The sequence below is a fragment of the Mus musculus genome, chromosome 1 (genome assembly GCF_000001635.26).
Source record: "Mus musculus strain C57BL/6J chromosome 1, GRCm38.p6 C57BL/6J".
NCBI lineage: Eukaryota > Metazoa > Chordata > Mammalia > Rodentia > Muridae > Mus > Mus musculus.
In genome coordinates, this window is record NC_000067.6 from 136,254,305 (window position 1) to 136,271,952 (window position 17,648).

General features: G+C 47.3%; 2 protein-coding genes across 6 annotated transcripts in view; both read right to left on the minus strand.

Annotated features, from left to right (window-relative positions):
• Nucleotides 1–4,609: 4,609 nt before the first annotated feature.
• Nucleotides 4,610–6,622, minus strand: Gpr25 (G protein-coupled receptor 25). The gene has a single exon (NM_001101516.2). It carries the CDS (start codon nucleotides 6,567–6,569, stop codon nucleotides 5,493–5,495), a length of 1,077 nt encoding a protein of 358 aa, NP_001094986.1. The 5' UTR covers nucleotides 6,570–6,622; the 3' UTR covers nucleotides 4,610–5,492.
• Nucleotides 6,623–13,818: 7,196 nt separating this feature from the next.
• The window catches only part of Camsap2 (calmodulin regulated spectrin-associated protein family, member 2), a 77,995-nt gene continuing 74,165 nt past the window's right edge, over nucleotides 13,819–17,648 (minus strand). For 3 of the 5 annotated variants that reach the window (XM_006529832.3, XM_006529834.3, XM_011248066.3), the window contains 2 exons: nucleotides 17,227–17,345; nucleotides 13,948–16,843 (listed from right to left, as the gene is read on the minus strand). In XM_006529832.3, the coding sequence (XP_006529895.1) occupies nucleotides 16,538–16,843; nucleotides 17,227–17,345 (425 nt within the window). In that variant the 3' untranslated portion in view covers nucleotides 13,948–16,537. Of the gene's footprint in view, nucleotides 16,844–17,226; nucleotides 17,346–17,648 lie in introns of all 5 variants that reach the window. The other 2 variants (NM_001347110.1, NM_001347109.1) reach the window with 1 other exon arrangement.

Genomic DNA, 17,648 nt, shown 5'->3' on the forward strand with positions numbered 1-17,648 from the left:
AGGCTTTGGACCAAGGCCTTCACCCTTGCTAGGTTCTCTACCATCAAGCTACAGTCTTGACCCTGTTACTATATGCAATGCACATTATTACCCAGGCTAGCCTTGAAATTATGATTTTTCTGCCTCGTCTGACTGGTGGGATTATAGTTATGAGACCCATGTTTGATCTGTAGTTTGCTTTTCTTATGTAACAGTATGGTTCGTTTCATTGTATTCTTAAATATTGTTTTAAAACATGCCTTTGAAGTTACATTGCATTACAATAAAATGTTTTATATATATGCAGTATATATATATATACACACACACACAACACACACACATATACACATACGGTGTAGCTCTATCTGGTGTTTTGATTTGTTTTCTCAGCACTTTGAAAAGTGATGACCCAGCATTAACTACTCCCCACCGCAACAAGAAGTTTCCTGTCAAAGATAAAAGCATCACAAATTCATGAACATAAACCTAAATATTTAGAAGAGATTTTGACAACGTGACCTCTTAGCAGCGCATCAGTAGATATCAGTCGGCAGATCTGTGACGTGCCCAGCCCTGGGCTTTGACCATGTTCTCAGTACCAGGCATGAGTTCTGGGCTGGCTCTCCTGGGTTGTCACGTTGACTCCATCTGGAGTGAACTATAATCCAGAAGTGGAGGGCACACCTGTGAGATTTTTGGGTTTGGTTTTAATGGACAAAATGAGACAGCAGTGCTGCGATCGTGTGCCACTTTTGTAAGCACCTGTCTCAAGTGGAGTGACACAAATGTGCACTCTTTCTGATCTTGAAGAAATAATTGAGAGAGAGCGCACTCTCCCCTCGCTCTCCCCCCCCCCCCCCCAGTCACCAGCAACCACTGCCTCAGTTGCCCAGTCTGAGGGTGAGGTGGGGAGGTTAGCGGTTTCCTGCAGGCTCCGTAGCCGAGGGAGAACAGATCCTTAGACCTGATAAAATCCCACGACTGAGCAGACTTCCTAGTGTCCAGGGTGCCCTCAGTGGGGAGAGGAGCTGAGTCATATCACACACCACCAGCATACACCCTGGTTCTGCCAGCCTTCTGAACTCCCCAGATCACTCATCAGTCTGGGCCCCAGTTCCCACACCATGCCCTGAGAACAGACTCCTGGGGTCGAGGGAGGGGCGGAGAAAGGTCAGAATTAGTCACAATAGGCAAAAGGCCATATGCCAGACTCTGCCTGGAGGTGGAGTTTCCCTCTCTTCTCTTCCCTTTTCCCTCCCTACCCTGTCCTGCCCTCACCCCATCCCATCCCACCCCCAAACCTAGCTTTCTTACCTCTAGGTATAAGCGCTCTGTTGCTGAGTTAGAGCCTCAGGCCAGATGTTGACCTTTTCAATCCCAGGGCAGCCCCACAGGTTTCTCTACAATAAAAAGATGGGGAAGAAGATGAGAGCCTGGAACATGCTCACCCCAGGGACGAGCTCCTGGGACACATCTGTCTGAAATACCACCACTCAAAAAGTCCTTTCAAGAACATCATTTCCTTTGATCTGCGACACAGCAGAGCAGATATGATCAGTCCCAGCTTCAGCTCAGAAGCCCGGGTGAGGGGCCCAGGGACAGGCAACTGAACGTGACTGGGGGTGGGGGTGGAGGCAGGTCCCACTCTAATTTTAGCTTCCTTCTATTGGGCGCATCCATATATTGCTAACGGCCCTTGAAATGCTTATAAACATTTTCCAGGAGGAACGCAGGGGAAAGGTGCTGTAATTCTGTCATTCTAATACGACTGTTGTTCACAGTTATTGCATTTTCTTCTAGCCTCCCTCTGTGCCCTTTAATAAAGTGTAACTATTATTGTACATAGACTGCAGTGCCATTTCTTTCATCCTTCACCGTGTCTTGCGCGAGGACACAGACCTTGTAGCAGAAGTTAACCCCTGCTGGGTGGAGACACTGCTCCAGACACTGGGGACACGGCCTAAAATCAAATAACAAAATTGCCTGTAAAGAGAGAGACAAATAAGCAAACAAGTAAAATGGCTGCTATTCTCTTAGTGAGCAGCAGGAGAAAAGATCTTACTTTTTGTGCCCAAACTGTGAGGGATAAGAAATAACAAAAAATAGTGTTGATCCAAAGGAGACGGTGCTGGCTAATTTTATAGCAACTTGATATGAGCTACCGTCATTTAGGACAAAAAAAATTCTTTAATATTTTAGAAAGATTTATTTACTATATGTGAGTACACTGTTGCTGTCTTCAGACAAACAAGAAGATGGCATCAGATCCTGTTAGAGATGGTTGTTGAGTCACCATGTGATCGATGGGAATTGAACTCAGGATCTATGGAAGAGCAGTCAGTGCTCTTAGAAACTGGGAAGGAGGTTTGAGCAGGGGGACATCTCTCCAGCCCTGGACAAAAGAATCTTAATTAAGAAAATACCTCCACCCAATTGACATGTCTGAAGCTTGTGGGGGTGATGTTTTTTCTTAATCAGTGGTGATGTTTCAGGGCACAGCCCATCAAGGGTGGTGATACCTCTAGGCAGGTGGTCCTGAGTCGTATAAGAAATTAGCCTGAGCAAGACACAAGGACCAAACCAGTGAGCAGCACGGTTCATGCACATGAGCTCAGTCCCTGACTCAGTGATGGACTGCGATGTGGAACTGTAAGCTGACATAAACCCTTTCCTCCCAGGCTGGTTGCAGTCATAGTGTTTAATCACAGCAGTAAAACCTTACCTAAGAGACATGTATGCTTCCCTTCAACAGACCCAAATGAACAAGTTTACATCCTTCGAATAACAGCGTAAGGAGGGTATTTTAACTTCTGAAATTTTACTTCCTTCCTCTTGGAAATTACCATCAACAGTTCCTGACTTCTCCCTGAATGATATTAAATTCTGCATTTTAGTCTATCCTGGCCCTGAAACCACAGCATTGCATTTGGGCAGTTAGGGGTTTTCCTTCTAGGTGTAACTCTTTAAAAATTTCTCTTTCTCAGCAACCCAACTTCCGTTGTTTAGGATGATTGAGTTAGGAGGGAGCAGTGGTAAAAGATGATAAGGTAAAGGAGTATGGGCATTCGAGGGCAGGGGCCATGCACAGCTCTAAAGTTCTTGATGAATACCAGCAACTGCTTGCTAAACCATTTCAGTTTGCTCTTCCTTCACAAACCGTTCTTAGCTCCTGCATCCACACTTCGACTCCCGCCCTCACTAGGAAATAGGTGCTCATTCTCCTCAGAGTGATGGGCAATCACTCTAAGGAGTGCACCAGAGTCCAGTTGAGTGCCACACTCCAAGACAGGGAGATGTTCTTCTTACGGCGCAGAGCTCTATGCTGGGGCGGAAATGTCAGCTTTCAGTAAGCGCTGCAGGAGGGGACATGAAAACATCCCATGGGCTAGGGAAGCTGTCTGTCTGCCTGCCTGTCTCTCTGTCTGTCTCTGTCTGTCTTTAGGTAGCTCACTCAGCTGAGATCGTGGAGATGAACTTGAGAGGAGCTCTGTCCTAGCAGCCTAGAGCAACACCAGCTCTGTAAGCTTTAGTCTTGCCACACATACCTTGATGGAGGTCAGCACTCCTGTCCCTTCGCCCCACTGATAGGGAAAGGAAGGACTATACTATAGATGGGCTCTTGGACTTGAAAGCACCTGAGGTACCTCTTCCTGGCTCAGGTGACCCTTGGGCTGCAAGCCTTGTTGCTCTCAGGGCATATATGAGGACACTCAGAGATGTTCTTTTGTTTTGTTTTGTTTTTGTTTTTGTTTTTGGAGACAGGGTTTCTCTGTAAAGCCCTGGCTGTCCTGGAACTCACTCTGCAGACCAGGCTGGCCTCGGACTCAGAAATCTGCCTGTCTCTGCCTCCCGAGTGCTGGGATTAAAGGTGTGCGCCACCACGCCCAGCAGAGATGTTCTTTTTGACAAGAGCAGCTATAAGATGAGATCAAAGTGGGCTGCGATGCTAAATACACTCCAACCAGTGGTCTCGGATGCTATCGAGAATGCAATGGAGCTAGATGAGGAGAGCAGAGGTGAGCAGGTTAAATAGCCCAAGAGAATGCCCTCCTTCAGACCCAACCTGGCACTGAACACCAGTCTGTGTTGCTAACTCCAAGGTCTAGGACTTGGTTCTCGGCCCAGTCAGGGAATGTCTTTCCCTCACTGATCAAAATGTTTGTAGGCTAAATCCTCTCAAGTAAAAACATTTACTTTCTAAGCCTTCCGGAAGCCTCAAAGGATAAACCAGAGACTGAAACGGTTAATTTTAAACATTTGTACTGGAAAAGCTCCCAGAGTGTGGGGGTGGGGGTGGGGAGCCTGGACCACATTTAAAAATCAAAATTACACATCTCTTCTTTGAAATGGCACCTGGCAGGCAGATGCCGTGCATCTTCCTCATTTTTTCCTTTCATCTTGTCACTATCTCGATGTGCGATGTCCTTTAAAAGAATGAGACTAAGTCATCCTCTGCCCGCTGAGAGTACCACACTCGCAGGTGCAGCTGGCGCTCCCAGTACCAGGGTCACACAAACCATCACCCTGAAGGGCCTGAACTACTGAGCTGAGCTTTGTCTGACTGTGTAACACACCCTTCTGACACCCATCTCGCTCTCGATGTTCAAATCAAGACACGGTTGCCAACTAGGGCCAACAAAAGTTTTTATTGAGATGTGTGTTCACAGAAAAACCTGGGGTCCCTGGCTGAGTGAGGGAAAATCTGAACACCCACTGAAAAAATTCAGATGCCAGCATTCAGAAGGAAGGCCAGAACTACTTTCAGGGCGAGTCCCACAGGTGTCTCTAGATGGGAGAAGGGTTGCCACACCAGTGTGAGGTAATGGGTGGGAAGGACCAAATTGCTCACAGGACTGTTCACGCTAGGGTTAGTTTCCATGTCTTTCGTGAGCCTTTGAAAACGAAAACCCGAATTGGGGATGAGAAACAATATAGATAACATAGTGATGACTGGAGAGAAGGGGGGGGGGCGGGATAGAGGGGGAGGGAAAAGGGAAGAGGGAGGGGAGCGGGAAAGGGAAAGGGAGAGGGGATAGAGGGGGAGGAGAAAAGGGAGAGAGAGGGAGAGGGGGAGGTGAAGAGGGAGAGGGAGGGGAAGAGGGAGGGGAGGGGAAGGGAGAGGTGTTTGAGATGGTGTTGCTAGAGGGCTGACCAGGAGAAGAAATTCCTCAAAGGACAATGGCTTTTGTAGGGGCAAGAACAGTCAGGAGCAAGAAGGACCTTTGAGAGTCTGGTTTGGATATTTGGGCTGAATTACACAGAATGAAGCAGAGAACAGAACCCACTTCCCTCCCATCTACTAGGTGAACCCGCTTCTCCAGGTGAGTGTCTACAGCTTTTCTTGCCCTGGAGAAAACTAATATAATAGCCCATCCTTCCCCATCGGTTTGTGAGAACAGCCAGCCCCAACAGCCAGCTCCGAGAAAGCTGATGGGCAGTCCCCTGGCGCATCTGCAAGCACATGGTTCCTCTCTTTGAAGCACCGTTCCACCTGCGCCATCCCGGGGAGGCTACCAAGTGGCCGAGGCAGAGTTCACCTTCGGGGACCGGCCCCGGAACACCGAACTGTCGTCCCTGGAGAGCGAGGAGGCCGAGCTGATCCTGCGCACCTGGCGCCCGGCGCGCGCGCACAGCCCGAACCGGGCCCGGGCGCGGAATGAGCGGTCCAACAGGAGGTAGATGACCGGGTTCGCACTGCTATTGACGAAAGCCAGGCAGGTGGTGACAGTCAGACCCCAGCGCAGAGCCAGCAGCAGGGAGCAGGGCAGCGGCAGCGCCTGGAGCCGCGCCAGGTGGAAGAGGGAGCGCAGGACGCCGAAGGGCAGCCAGCAGCCCACGAAGACGCTCTCCACGGTGAAGATGATGCGCAGGGAGTTGCTCCGGGCCCTACCGACGCGCGGCAGGCGGCGCGACACGCGCCAGTAGCAGATCAGGGTGACAGCCAGCGGCAGCGCGAAGGTCAGTAGCAGCAGCAGCAGCCCGACACCCTGGAGCGCTTCCCAGGGCTCTTCGGCGCACTGGCTGCCCACGCCGTCCAGGCTCGGCTGCAGTCCCCGGTAGAGCAAGGCCGGCAAACCCGCCAGGAACGCCGCAGCCCAGGCGGCGCCGCACACGGCTCGCACACAGCGCGCGCTCCGCAGCGGGCGCGCGCTCAGCGGCCGGCCCACCGCCAGGTAGCGGTCCACGCTCATGCCCGCCAGCAGCAGCGCGCCCGCGCAGCGCGTGACCGCCAGCGCGAAGCTGCTGACTTTGCACAGGCCGTCGCCGAAGGGCCAGAGGCCGCCGCGCGCCTCTGCCGCGGCCCACAGCGGCAGCGTGAGCACGAAGCCCAGGTCGGCGGCCGCCAAGTGCAGCACGAAGGTGTCCACCAGCCGCCGCGGCCCGCGCTGCCGGCTCAGTAGCCACACCACGAAGGCGTTGCCCGGCAGGCCCACGGCGAAGGCCGCCAGGTAGAGCGCTGGGATGATGGCGTGGCCGTAAGGCAGGTTCCAAGCAGGGCACAACTCCACTTGGTCCAGGGAGCCCGAGCCCGAATAGTCCCAGGACAACGTGCCCCAGCTAGGACTCCAGGGTTCGGTGGACTGCATGGCCGGGGTCACCGGGCCGGCGTGCATCCTGGCGCAGGGCGGCTGCCCTCTCTGAGCAGGAGGGGGTTTGCTTTTCACAGCCTGTGCCCAGCACCTCCCTCCCTCCCTTCCTGCCACCCTAGGCCGAGGCTTTGGGGTGAGAAGAGTGTGGGGCTGGGAGGGGCAGGCCTCTGTGGTGGTGATGTTACCTTCCAAGTTGGGGCTGACCCAAAGGGAAGGGCACAACTGGGTATTGTGAGATGTCCTTAGGGCTGAGAGAACTGCGGCCACTCAGAATTGGTGGCTCATCATTTCTGGGTGCTTGGCCTAGTATCTGGGGGAAGGGAGTGGGACTCTGAGATAGGGTGCAAGGGGCAGTGGGTGCCGTAGAGCCCTAACCTGTTCTCGATTCTCACCAGGCGTTTCTTTTCTAGTTTTTAGAGGGGGGGTGGAGGGTGGGGAGACAGACCAGGCATGAGGGTTTCTGAGGGAGGGCAACGCCTCGGCTTCCTTCTCTAATCTGCTCTGCTGTGTAGCACTTGAAGGGGTCTGAAGGTTGAGGGAGATTCCCTTGGTGCCCGATCAAGAATTGGCACCACAGTTCTTGGACTAATTAATAGCCTCCTAGGATAAAAGACTAGACGTGTCACCTGGAGTGACACTTCTGTCCTGGTCCAGGCCTCATGGAGCCGTGTGGAAAGGGTCTAAGCTAGAGACAGAAAGTGTAATCAGGTGGCCCTGCTGGAAGGGGGCCAGGCCCCTGGGTTAACCCTCCTCCTCCTCCTCCCCATACTTCAAAATCTAGCTGATAAGTCAAACAGGGTTATAACCTCTATACAAAAGATGACACAAAATGGCCCCTAACAATCCAACAGATTTGCTATTCTAAATCATGAGACAGTAGCTCTGAGAGTTCTTGTGAACTGATGGGAAAGGGTTTGTGGCTAAAGGGGTGCAGGATGTCTAAGCTTTGTTCCTTCCCATTCCACTCTCAGGGGACCTCTCTGTGCAGCAGGCACTGGCTTCCTCTGCATTGCAAGAAATGCATTCTTGACCTCAGATCCCTTCTCGAGGAGGGGAGAGACACAGGCTGTGTGTGCAACGGCCAGCCTGCCATCAGTCAAACTGTGGTACAGGTTTAAAACCACGTCCACTCAGCGCTTAGAAGGAGGAGCTGTTCATGCTTCGGGGAAAAGGTCCGCAGAAGGGGCGACAGTTCAGGTCGGGTCTAGGAAGGGGTTAAAGGTCAAAAGGAATGGCAAAGCAGAGAGGATGAGCCAGCCCAGGAAGGGATAAAAAAGCAAGTATACTGAGACATGCAGGAAGACACTGGCAGGCTGTGGCCTGATCCTGAAGGCTTTGGGCATCAGTCTGATTTGGCAGGACTGTATGAGTCACAGAGGGGGAAGGCTCATCAAGCCACAGGGACTCCACAGGGGGCTGTTGTATTCATGAAGGAGTTAGATGGTGGTTGTTTTATTTTAGGGGGGGTAAGATCTTTCACTCTCATTAGGCAAGAGTCCTGCCACTGAGTGACATAGTTATTGACACTAGGGACAGAAAAGAGAGGATGTGTCAGGAGATACAGTACAGGTCTCCATGTGGAGAGACTGGAGGGAGATCTGGGATGTCTCTTCTTTGGAACAGTGTGGTAGCTGTCTCTGTCCTTATAGGGCCAGAGCACAGAAGGGCAGCTGTGTGTGCACCCAGATTGACATTGATTGGAAGTAGGATGCTAACATCACTTATGATCCAAACCTAGGCACGTCTGAGAGTGAAAGAGGCATCGTCAGCAATGGATCCCGTGGCTCCATTCTGGGAGCCTCAGGACCCCACCTGGGTCATTTCCTTTCATATACAGAGCCACCTGGCAGGGAATAGGAAGTGGGATGGAGGGCTAGATGGTTTCCAATTTCCATCCCAATCCAGTTTTCACAGCGTAGGGGGTTTTAAGCTAGAGAGGGCGGGTGTAGCCAGATTACATTTTTGTGAGGGGAAAGGGCCTAGAGTTAATTTTCCTCACCTGACTCCGTCCTGCAAAAACCTATCCATTAAATCAAACGTGTGGGGACTGGGATTCATGTCTAGTCTGTTCCGGCCAAGAAGTTTTTTCCTTGGGCTGCTGAGATGACTCAGTAGGTAAAAGTGCTTGTTATTAAGCCTGTGGACCTGAGTTCAAGCCCCAATCTACACAGTAGAAAGAATGAACCTACCTCCCCAAGCTGTCTTCTGATCACACTCGTGCTATAACACACAGGCTCACCCCCCACCATGTATACACTCATGCATACATACACACACGCACACACACACGCACACACACGCACACACACACACACACACACACACACACACACACACACTAAAAAGGCACAACAGTTTTTTACAGACTATCTCTCATGCCAGCTACAAGCTGGGAAAAGAGGCTGCAGAGTAAACCTCTTTGTGGACACCTCAGTTTCTAGACTTGGGCTTTCTCCTAAAGTTCCTCCACCCACATGGTGTTGGTGAGCTGCGCCTACCTCCTGGTTAGCCAAAGGGGCTGCCGCCTCCTTCCCTGGAAGACCAGCAGGACCAAGCCCAGACGGTTGAGGCCAGGCCCAGTGGGTACATCTCAGGGTTCAGAGAGCGTGAGTAATCACGAAAGCCAGTGATGAATATGGGACTGCCCTGGGGAGAAGGCAGACTGGGGGCAGCTGCCCAGAGAGGAGGGCAGCAGGGGGCAGAGGGGAAGTAGAAGTTGGTTGTTTGCTATGTTTCCTGGCTGTGGTCTCATGCCCAAGGCAAGTCTGGTTGGGCACATGTGGTGGATTTTCTCTGCCCTGGAGAAGAAAGCAGCAAAGGCCTGAGCCAAGGAGAGTGCTGAGTGTGGGTGGACCCCTGTAGCACCTGACACAGGGGCTCTGTGAGGAGTGGCTAACAACAGTCTCTTTACCCCGTGAGGAGCACTTGCCACAGGGTTACAAACAAGTTAGCCAATTGATGTGTCCATCTTTCTCAGCCGAGGTGAAGCCCACTCTGACCAGTGTGCCGAGGCTAAGCAGAAGTGGCCGGCTCTTTTCCAGTCCCCCTCCCAAGCCTTCTCTGACACCGGGTCCTCACAAGCCTCCTCCTTCTGTACTGGGGGAGCCACTGGGCTGACTAATCTGTGGTCCACCCGGCCCTGTCCAGGCACTGTATTGTTTTGGAGGGAGAGAGAATAACGTGTACAACCTTTAATCTCAGTTGTTTGGGGAAGTTGCTTTTTCTTTCTGCCCCTATGTAGGCTCTATGTAAGGCATCACACTACAATTCATTTTTTCTGTACAAAGAATAAACTTCAAGGAAATTTTGTCCTGGCCTTGTTCATTACGCCACATGAAAATCTCCGCAGATGTGACTCTTCGACACAATCATACTTAATAGATTGGTGATATTTTTTCCACCCAGGGAAGGATGTTTCTGAAAAAAAAAAAAATCCATGCACTCCCGTAATTTTTAGATTTTTAGAAAAATGTATTCAATTTACAACCCAATATCAGCCTCTTCCTCTACTCCCAGTGAAAGTCCCCCTCCCATTCCACCTTCCCCTTCTTTTAAGGAGAAGCCCCCCTCTGGGAGTTAACTCTCCTCACACTAATACCCCCTGAAACACACACACAATCAAGTTGTTGCAGGACTAGACACACTCTCACTGAGGCCAGACAAGGCTGTCCATTTAGGGGTGTAGGATCCACAGGCAGGTAGACAACTGGCTCAGGGACAGCCCATCCCCATTGTTGAGGGACCCACATGAAGACCAGGCTGCTCATCTGCTACATAGGTGCAAGGGCCTAGGTCCAGCCCATGCTTGCTCTATGGTTGGTGATTCAGGCTCTGGGAGCCCCCGAGGGTCCAGGTTATTTGACTCTGCTGGTTTTCCTGTGGAGTCCCTGTCCTCTTTCCTTCTCCCAACTCTTCCGTAAGGTTTCCTGAGCTCCAGCTAATGTTTGGATTTTTAAAAATATTGTATCTCCAGGTATGTAGATTTTACACTGTTTCAGCCATATTTGACATCAGAATGTACCTGGCTTACTGTCTGCTGTCCTCAAAAGTCCTGTTTTCTGTTTGTTTTGGTTTTTGCTTTTTTGAGACAGGATCTCTGTGTAACTTTGGCTGTCCTGGAACTTACTCTGTAGACCAGACTGGCTTTGAACTCACAGAGATCTGCTTGCCTCTGCCTTCTGAGTGCTGTATTAAAGGTGGGACCAATCAAGCCCGGCTAAGTCGAATTTTTTTTTATCTTGCTTAAATTTTTAAGTACTTAAATTCAGATATTTCAGTGGTTTATTTCTTTTAATTGGTATAGTTTAGTTTGAGATATTGAGATAGTCATGTCCTTATGTATTATTATGATCATATATTTACTATTAATTTTCATAAACTATTTAGGATGAATCATGATCACATTCAATTCTGATATTTTTCCAGACTTTTCCTCAGCTATCTTAGTTTTTAATCTTACAGTTTCTTGCTGTTGTCATCTTCAGTTTAAAATGTTACTCTCCTGGTGTCACTCTGATGACGAATCCCTCGGGGCCAAATGTTAGATGATAAACTGGTAGAATGATTAAAACCACAGCTTGCACTCTGCCAGGCAGTTGACTGGGGAAGTTAGAATTTGAATCCTAAGGTCGAGTTAAAACAAGCAAACCCCTATCGTGTGTTTTTATGCCAATGATGCAGCTTGAACTGGGAATGAGGACTCCTCTTCCTCTATTGGGGTTAGGTCCTTTGTAGGTGTGAGCATGTGCTGAGGGGCACAGGGGATCAATAGTAGCCACCCTGGTCCTGCACTGAGAGATGGCTGGCATACATGTGCATGAACACACACACACCACCCTCATACTAAGCATCTTAGATATTCAATTATTTTAGATACTTTCAGGTACTAAATGTGGGGTAGCTGGGAATGGACACTATCTTGAATCAGACAGGAGCACTGGGCTCTAGCTTAGGGGATGAATCAATGTGAAAGCCTTGTGGCCTGAAGGTGTGTAATTGTCCCAGGGCTAGATATACCTGTATTTCTTTGGTGGCCCTTGGAGGGCATGGGGGAGGAGAGTAGGAGCAGAACTGGAGATCTAGGGAGGAATGTAGCTTTAAACAAACTCACCAGAAAATTTAAAGACAAGCAACAGGGAAGTCCCTCAATGTAAAAATGCCCCCAGAATTTGTTTGGAAATAACATTTAATGGTAAATCACTTCTCAGTGATTTCACACTTTAGTGCAGATTTCTAGCTATTCACAGCAAGTAATTAGCAAGAGTGACCTAAAAGGGCTGACCCTGCCCAGTGCTGTGATTCTGCCATGCAATGAAACCAATTCTAAAGTCACTTTCCGTTCAGACTGACTTTGTAAACAGCCCCTGCCTGCTTCTGGGCAAGGGTTGTGTTATCAGGGAACTTAACACAGAGAATGGGACTTAGGGGGCTTCCTCTCAAGCAGGGCGCAGGCATTAGAGAGAAGTCATCCTGTACTAGTAACCGTGATAAAATGCAGATTGTGACATCCTGCCACGTGTCAAGGCCAAAGCAAGTTTAAGGGTTTCTGAAGATGTGTGTGAGCGAACGAAAATTCTGTGAGATAAGATGACCACCTCCACTGCAGTTCTCCATGTAGTTTAAAGTACAATGCTGAACAGGAAACTACAGAGAAGTCCATATAGTTAGAGCCCCCCAACCCCAGCCAGTTTTGATAGCTTGCAATGTCTTAGTTTTCTGTTTTGGTGTGTCTACAAATCAATCTGCTTCAGCCATGCTAAAAAGTGAGCTCGGTGAGCCTGTGAGGCCCACTGTGGGAAGTGATGTTTACCAAGTCCATCAAGGTTTTCACCACTGGGATGACACGATGAAACTGGTGCTTAGGTGAGCAGAGTGTGGAGGGAGACCTATGCCTGGCATGAGCCAATGGCACCGAGGACAAGGAACACACCAGGTAGGTTCTGGTTACTGCCTGGGATTAAGGTTCTTCCATTAGTAGGAAAGGAAGTAAGAGACTCTGGAGGTTCTAGCCTAGCATTTGTAATGTGCCTTTCAATGGCAGCCACTGTGAATTCACGAGTGGGGATCTTAGTCTTCATTTGCAGTTCCCTGGATAAGGATTGTAAATACTTGTACTGGCCACTCTATTTTTGACAGCTGTCTCTTTAGTTGACTCATTTACCAACTGGCAGGTACTTTTGGTGTCTAGAGGCCAGAATACATCAGCTGCCCTGTAACCAGACTACATACAGACCACTGAGCCATCTCTCCAGTCCTTCCTATCCTTCTATAACACAAATAGAAAACACTGGTCGATGCTCATGTGCAACAGTGACACTAAGTTTTGGTATCTAAGCACAGCACTGCAATGCTGAGGTGCTTTTGAGAAGCCTAGATGCCCAAAGGTGCAAACATGAGATGATTCAAACTCCATCGATTTATACAAACCCCACAAAAACCTGATTTCTTTTTAAAAAGAAACCCTTGTTCTGAAAGCACAGCTCTGGTTTTAAGTAGCACTATTTCTATGGGATGATGGGATTTCACTCATTTCAGAATTTTTTTTCTAATTCCTGGTCATAGGCTTGAGGCTCTTTGATTCATCAGCTTTTCTTCATTATCTCTGTATAGGGGTTAGTAGTGAAGATGCTCCTGTCTGCTGTGGGGCATTTTCCTCGACCCCAGCAGCGTTCACCCGCTTATTAGCCAGGGGGAGGGAAAGCATCATAGTTTATGGATATTCCTCCCTCTGCTGATACACTCAGTTTTTAGGATCAAATGTTTTTATTTTGGAAAATTAAAATACTGGAGACTTATGGAAGTATAGTTGTACTCTGAGGACCAAGTGTCTTTTTTTGTTTATCTTTTGGTTTTTCGAGAGCTCTGCCTGCTTTCCGCCGCCTAAGTGCTGGGAGTAAGATGTGCGCCACAACCACTTGGCTGAGGACTGAGCATCTTACAAAAGAGCTCAGGCAGTGTCTGAGCGCACAGTTATGCATGAGGGTTGTTCTGGCTATCAGGATTTATTTCATGCCTTCATCCGAATAAACTGAGCACAAGTGACAGCTAGAGACTGGTACAGAACTGGCCACTGTGTAGAGGGGCTCAGAGCCACACTGAAGACGCAGTGGTACTCACACCTCACAATTCTCAACTCACTAGAGCCAGTGTGACTGTGTATAAGGAACATAAACATGTGAGAGTCATAGAGACAGATACTTCAGAGCAAAGCACAGAAACTTAACAACACCGCAATGCCACCTCAAAAGGCATTCAAGCATAATTTAATATTAAAAATTACTTAGGTAAATATTCAATTACTAAATTTAAACCTAGGCTGAGACAAGAAAACTTCATGATGTATTTTCCTGAGTCCAAATAACGTTATCAAACACAAGACAAGACAACACGCACTTTATTGAAGAATCAGCGTCAGTTGGTGCCATGCTTTTATTCAGATGAAAGGGGAACTACACTGTAACCCCCAGGAACGAGCAAGCCTGACGGATCATCTGCAGCGCTCAGGAGTGGACAGGAAGCACACTACACACTGCACATCGCCCAACAGTGTCCATGAGTCACATCAAAGAAGGAGACTCTGGCTGTGAGCAGCCAAATACAAACAATAGTCCTCCTAAACAAAACTGAGAAACTGAGAGGAAAACTTTAGAAGTTGTGGTAAGTAGCAGGAGTTGACAGGCCACACTGGTTACCATGACAAGGATTTGGCAGATTTAACTGAGTAGTTACCATGGTAATTTGACCTCCAACGATGACAACGCTTGTGTTTCAGTAAGGTGGATGGAAATCTCCAAACTTTATGGAATGGCATTTTTTCATTTGTATAATTTTAAAACATAATTTAAAAAGCTGCACCATAATAAAAAAAAATCTGCAGACTAAAGAAATATATCTGTATTCCTCTTGCATTAATAAAGTAAAATCTTATACTGAGAGCAATGAACTTTGTGGCAATATTCACATCACACCTTTAGACACTAGACATTCCGCTCAGTTGCTGGATGTACAGATGGAAGAACGAAGACAGGCGAGGTCAGTGTTCATTAGTTCTCTCAATGTCCTGCACCTGACTTTTCTTTATTCAGTACTCAGGTGACAGCCATGAGGCTGCTTTGATAGGGAAAAGACCTTGGTTAGTAGTAGAAAATGCTTATTAAATTCCTTTGTCTATAATTCACTTTGTTTTGATTAAGTTTGTTTATAACTCTTAAACTAATCTTATCGTAAGGATGTCTTTGTTTGCCCATTTCCTTCTAATTGTGATAAAAATTGGTGTCTGAAAGGTAAAATGTGAAATTCCCCGTTTTTAATATTTATATATACACAGTATGTATACATTTAAAATATAAGAGTTACATATCCTGGTCTCTCACATGCAAGCAGTAGATCACAAATAGTCTTGAGCTACACATACATTTTGCACAGGTATTGGAAAAAAATCTGTGAAAAATTTTTTTACAGTTTTAACAAATATACATAAATATAAGAACATAAATTACAGTAAAATATTGACAGCATTTGAGAAAATGTTGAAAACCCAGATGCACTGATCCCTAAAGGCTTTATAATAGAAAAGTACAGCTGAGGGACTTCCCATTCCATTCTTCTTTTTAAATAAGTAAATACATAACATGAGACATGAGTTCCCTCTCTAAACAACTTAATTAGAGAAATGTACATATTTCATCTCTATATCCCATGAAAGAAAACAAACTACTCTCTCACTTATAAACAATGTCTTCCCCACTAGTGTACACAGTTGTCACAACACTGAAACATAAAAGGGCCACACAATCAATCATTCAAGTCTTTTCCTGAGAATGAAGTTTCCCCCCAACTTACTCTGGTATGCTTGCTAAAGAAGAAAGATCATGGAGAGGAGATTTCAAGTGTGCCCTGAATCTAAGCTGTTCCACTGGAAAAGGATTCAAAGGAAAGAAAACCCAGTATAAGTAAAATAACAGGAAGCTACTTTCAAATCAAAATGTAGCCCTTTGTGCATGTTTAAAAATCCTAAATATAATTTCCCTATCGGTTATAAATATAAAGGCCTCCTGAGCTGCCAGGAAGCTGTATGCTTTCATACAGAAAGGCAGCACTCACGTGTCACTCACTCACTTCTGCCACCTTATACAGTGACGCACTTTAAATGCAATACAAAGTGCTCTGTTGTTAAAAGTACAATCTGATTTGTTCTGAGTTGGCAGAAGTGGTGTAGAGACAACCAGCACTGATTTCATCAGCAGCCTCTTACAGGATGTGCTGGGTTAGCTTGTGTGGTCTGCAGGGGACCCAGCAGCAGCTTTTAAACACCTCCTTACTAATAGAGAAATGTTAATACTTGTGTGAATAATAAATACAGAATGTAAATACTTAGAAGGATTCTTGCAAATACTGTAACACCATCAGAACACGAGGGCTACTGTAAAACTAATACTAGTGTCTCTCTTACCATCATATGAAAGGTGCAAGGTACTTTTCAACAGGAACTTTCTACTTTCATGATCTCCACATAAAACAAACACAAAGGCAGCTTAGAATAACCCCAGGAGAGGGAACAGAACGACGACAACAACAACGAAACCATTTGACGATGTGCACACACAGTACAGGGGTAAAAAGAATACATCACATAATTGCCATCTAGCCACACCTCAAGCCTATGTCCCGCTGTGTCCATGAGAATTCAGTGCTGCACGGTCTCTAACACAGGCAGGTGAGCCTGCTAGCATGCAAATCTCCGCCTGTGAATCAAAGCATTTCCTTCATCGCGTGGACTTATCACCTAGTAAGAACCGTCGGCATTCCAAACACTGTGATTACATTCCAGTTGTTCACAACAACAGAGTTAAGGTCCAGTTTTAATTGATAAAAATCTTGTTGGCAATTAGAAAGGTTTTTCTATAGGCAGGAAAGACGAAGTACAAATTTACCACAAAGGTTCTGAAGCGAGCATCTCCTGCTGCCTATGCTTTAGTGGGTAAGAGTTTTTTTGGGGTTACTGGTCTCTTGGTCTGCCATAAGTGGCTATGAATGGTAATCGCATCCACGCTAGCAGATAAAGTTTTAGCAGGTATGTGGCTAAACTGTTTTCTGTCAGAATTGTACTTGTAAAGTCCCTCAATCATCTTTTTAGTGATAGATTTAGGACCTATCCCAGTCAGTTTATTGATTTCTTCAGTTTCTGGGCAGTAAGTATACAAAGACCTGAACTGGCAGCCTGAATCCCGGAACAAGATTAAGAAGTTGTTGGCATCTGACTTCTCCATTTCCTTTAGAACAGAAAACAAAAACAAGATAACAATGAAGCTGTAACATTTTACTAAGTGTTTATATATACTTGTTAATATTTCTTGGTTAAAACTTATGACATAGTCTAAAACCAAACTTTCTATTAGTATTTTGGCATTATCAGGGATCGCCTACACATGCTAAGTAGGCGCTCAGCCACCGTACGCTAATTAAACTGTAAGTCTTCCAGAACTCTGAGAGTAGAGTAACTCCATCTAACACTAACACCCATCACTGCAGACCCTTCTCATGCTGCCAACTCTAGCGGCCTGTCACAGCACGTCCCCTTCACCCATCCATCCAGAAGAGTCCCGAGGCTTCTCAGGGAAGCTCCGAGATGTAACTTTCATGAGAGCATGCTTACCTCTAGGATTTTTTTCTTCTGACCTTCATTTACTTTTCCAGCCAGACAGCAATGAGCTAAAGCATTCTGTATTATGTGTTTATTGGATTTTGCACTAGGTTCCTTGTAAAGCTTTGGTCCTGCAGGAAACATTTACAACAGTTACAGAAATAACATTTCTAAGACAGAAACACTGTCAGTTTTCCATGCTGGAGCTGCCACACTGCTGACTCTCCAAGTGAGAACTGAGCTCTGACCGGAAGGAGGATAAATAGCCTTGACTGTCCTGGAACTCTCCAGCTAGACCAGGCTGGCCTCAAACTCACAGAGATTTGCCTGCCTCTGCCTTCCAAGTGTTGGGATTAATGATGCGCACCACCATGTCCAGCCCTTAGGTGTGGCTACACTCCAGCCACAACATGGTTTTATTCACACAGGACACA

Bases quoted from the DNA above. Each gene is read 5' to 3' on its own strand.
- Gpr25 (NM_001101516.2), bottom strand. From the start codon at position 6,569: ATGCAGTCCACCGAACCCTGGAGTCCTAGCTGGGGCACGTTGTCCTGG.